At 50.4% G+C, this 3,238-nt stretch overlaps 1 protein-coding gene across 1 annotated transcript; it reads right to left on the reverse strand.

Moving 5' to 3' along the window:
• Window positions 1-520: 520 nt before the first annotated feature.
• Window positions 521-2,147, reverse strand: LOC126037234 (electroneutral sodium bicarbonate exchanger 1-like). Its single transcript, XM_049797505.1, has 4 exons — window positions 2,071-2,147; window positions 1,492-1,592; window positions 867-971; window positions 521-596 (listed from the first exon to the last, which is right to left on the reverse strand). Exons 1-3 carry the CDS (start codon window positions 2,128-2,130, stop codon window positions 884-886), a joined length of 249 nt encoding a protein of 82 aa, XP_049653462.1. The 5' UTR covers window positions 2,131-2,147; the 3' UTR covers window positions 521-596; window positions 867-883.
• Between the last annotated feature and the right edge of the window lie 1,091 nt (window positions 2,148-3,238).

Here is a 3,238-nt window from a genome sequence, read left to right on the forward strand (position 1 = left end):
GTGATACTTGCCAAACCAACCAAGAAAGGTACAACTGGAGCGCAGGGAGCAAATGCTTTTCTTTCACCTTAGGCCAACGGCTCGGACGCTCTCTATGCTGCCCTGCCACAGAGGGCATCCCTCTTGTATCAGTAAGAGACGTAGGAGCGAATTAAAGCCAGGACCCCAAACCAGACCAAAAACCCGGTCGTGATCAAGAAGAAAGTGGAGAATGCATCAACTATAACAGAAAATTATTTTGGACATTCCCAGTTTACATTTGAAAAAAAGAGAAAAAAAAAAAGAGGAGGAATTGGGTATTAAATGAAGAGCACTGAATGATAAAGCAGTAGCAGTCCCTCTACCACTACAAACCCACACCCCCCCACGCACGTACGCACACAGACTTAACACCACCAAACTCCCCTTGACTGTGACGTTCCCCTCAGCTTGCTGGTCTAGAGATACTGAATGCCTGAAGCACACCAAGGATAACTGAAAACATCTGCATGGCTTTAATGGGAATCCTCCAACTGAAACAAAGCGCTTTCTCCCTCTATCTGCGTTGGCACATCCCCGAGTCACGCTCTCACTCCTCTCCTTCAAAGTCAAGATTCCTAAACGTGAAAAGCGGGAGTGGGGAAAGGCGAAGGGAAGAGAAAAAGAGGGAGAGCATCATCAGTGGAAGACCTGCCAGCTGCTGCTGATGTTGCCCTGTTTGGGGGACCACCCCAGCAGAGAGGAGCTGGTTTGCATGCCACGGTCCTCACTGCCTGTTCCCAGGGACAGGCCGTTTGCTCAGCTTTGCCGGCCAAAGCGTGGGAAATGCGTAGGCATGCGCCGTAGCTTGCAGAGGAGCATGGTCACGATCACGTGCAATCCTTTACCTTTTTCCTCCCTGGATTCAAAGGGTTTCTGTCTTCAAAGTGAGAGCCTTCCATACGGTCGTTTGTGACATTTCATCCAGGATAATAATCTCAGAAGGATCAGTCCTGCAATAAATATGTTGCATAGCAAACCGTGATTATGGGAACTGATGCCACCAAGGGCATTAGCATCAGCAAGAGGAACAGCAGAGCCCCGAGAATCAAAGCTCCGCATAAGTGGGGGGGATTTTGCTGGATGAGGAGTTTTGGGAGGCAAGCCCGGGAGCTGCAGAGCAACAGCTCTGTGCAAAGGCTCTTGCTGGGGCTTAGCCCCGGTCCGGGTTCCTAAGCCACTGCTGGTACAGATCACACCTGCAACTCCTCATGTGTAAGTATGAGGATCTCCAGCTACCGTAAAGGCACTGATGAGGCAAGGTTTGGGGGTCAAACGCGAGTGCTGCAGCCACTCTGCTTGCGGTCAGAGCCCTGCAATCACTTCCTGCAGCCCTGCCCCCAAATTTGATTTTCCCACCAAGCTGCCTGCTGGTTTCTGTGGGATGCCCCACAAAGAGGCAAGTGGAGAAAACTCTGCCAAACACCTTCAAGCTAATCTTGACGGGGGTCCTGGTGCTTGGTGGGGCTTTACCTGTCACTGCTTTGCTTTGGGATATCCACGTCACTGGTCTTCCCCACGTTCAGCTGAACTGAACTTGCAGCAGCAGCAGCTTCCATCACCCTCCTGGACTCCTGATGTAAAAAAGGGACAAATCACGTTCTCTGTCTTTGATCCAAGTGGAGATAAGCTGAATGCCCAGCACAAACTTAGCAGTCTGCCCTCCGCTTCTGCCCCTTGGCAGCTATTCGTATTAGTGCAGCAGGGGAGAAACTGTTCACTCCAAAGATTTCGGGGCAGGGGGATTGTGTGTTCAAAGCACGATTATGAGCAAGTCTTGCCAGCAGCAGCAGCAGCAGCAGCATCTAATAATAATCATCATAATGATAATGACCTTTGTGAAAAACGACTCGTTTTAAAAATTACACCTGTATTCAAGCGTTCAGCTCACTGCTACTTGAGGAAACAAAGGTTACAAAAGTTACAGGCTATTGGGATCTATTTCGATTGAGTGCTGATCTTCCCCCAACGTTTCCAGACAAGCTGTAAGAGAAACAGGCAATCTCACAGCCACACGGAGATGTCCAGCCCCGAGGACACAGCAAGCCTTACCTCTTCTTCTTCTCCGGCTTCATTTCTGGCATTGTCCAACTTCTTCTTCCTTTCTGGCATAAGGTCATCCAGAAAGCTGAGCTCTCACTTTGAGAAGCAGAAATCCATTGCTTTCCAGACAAAGACGAGAGCCAAAACCTTTACGAATAAGAGGGAAGATGCGGTGAGCTCAGAGACGATGCCACCTCTCACTCCAACACTGCAAACATCCCGCTGCCGAGCGGTGGCAGCTCTTACCATCATGGGAAAGATGATGGCGGCACGGGACACCTTGATGGTCCAGAGCAGGACGAGGCAGGTCAGCTGGATCGCCGTGAAGAAATGCACCTTTCGCAAGGGCACGTGCCGCAGGTAGATGAAATCCGGCTGGTGTTTCGCCGGCATCCAAAACAGCTTCAAGCGATCAAAGAACTGCAAAATAAAAGGGAAAGGTTGCCACCTTGGGGCTGCGGCAAGTTTCTGGCCCTCTCGAGACGTGGAGGCACTTTGCAGCAGCTCGCTTGCTGTCAGAAATCCTGGATCCCACCGCATTCCTCCTGGGAGCAGCACCCAGTTTCCCTTCGCTCCATCTAGAAACCGGCATGCCCCTGAGAGCTGCCCACCAAATGGCAGCTATTCCATGCCATCCCATTATTAGCATTTCTCGGCCCACTGAATCCCCCCAGCGAGGATTTCCACCAGTGGTAGAAACTGCCTTCCCTTTGCACTGAATTCCCCCGCTTTCACGTAAACAAACACTGACCTGCCCTAAACCCTGCAACAGAGAGCGCTGAACTTGCCTGGTCCTCCCAGCCCTATATACCTCCTGTGCCTCCACCAATCTTTTTCTTACACAAAAGAGTTTCATTGCTTGCTCTGTGAGAAGATTTTCCCATGCCACTGCTTTTTTCCCTGCTGCTACGGAGACAAAATACCAGGGAGCCGACATGCTGCACGCTGTAAAAGAGTCCGTACCTGAATTACTCTGAGCGACGACACACCCATGTAGAGAAAGACGCCATAAAGCACAGGCATTGGTATAAACTGGGGGGGGGGGGGGGGAAGAGAAAAAAAAGAAAGAATGCAATCGTTTCTTTTTCTGTATTGCATTTTCAGTATTACCACCCTCTTCCACAGGCACTGCCTAAAATTGCTTGAAGCTTTCCAGCTTCCATTCAGGCTTAGAGAT

Source organism: Accipiter gentilis, unplaced genomic scaffold (genome assembly GCF_929443795.1).
Source record: "Accipiter gentilis unplaced genomic scaffold, bAccGen1.1, whole genome shotgun sequence".
NCBI classification, from domain to species: Eukaryota; Metazoa; Chordata; class Aves; order Accipitriformes; family Accipitridae; genus Astur; species Astur gentilis.

What these genes read in the sequence shown, in the direction of transcription:
- LOC126037234 (XM_049797505.1), bottom strand. Translation starts at nt 2,130, where the DNA reads ATGCCAGAAAGGAAGAAGAAGTTGGACAATGCCAGAAATGAAGCCGGA. An exon ending in AAGCCGGAGAAGAAGAAGAG is followed by an intron (nt 1,593 to 2,070) that starts GTAAGGCTTGCT and finishes TTTTTACATCAG; the next exon opens with GAGTCCAGGAGGGTGATGGA. An exon ending in CCAAAGCAAAGCAGTGACAG is followed by an intron (nt 972 to 1,491) that starts GTAAAGCCCCAC and finishes TATTTATTGCAG; the next exon opens with GACTGATCCTTCTGAGATTA.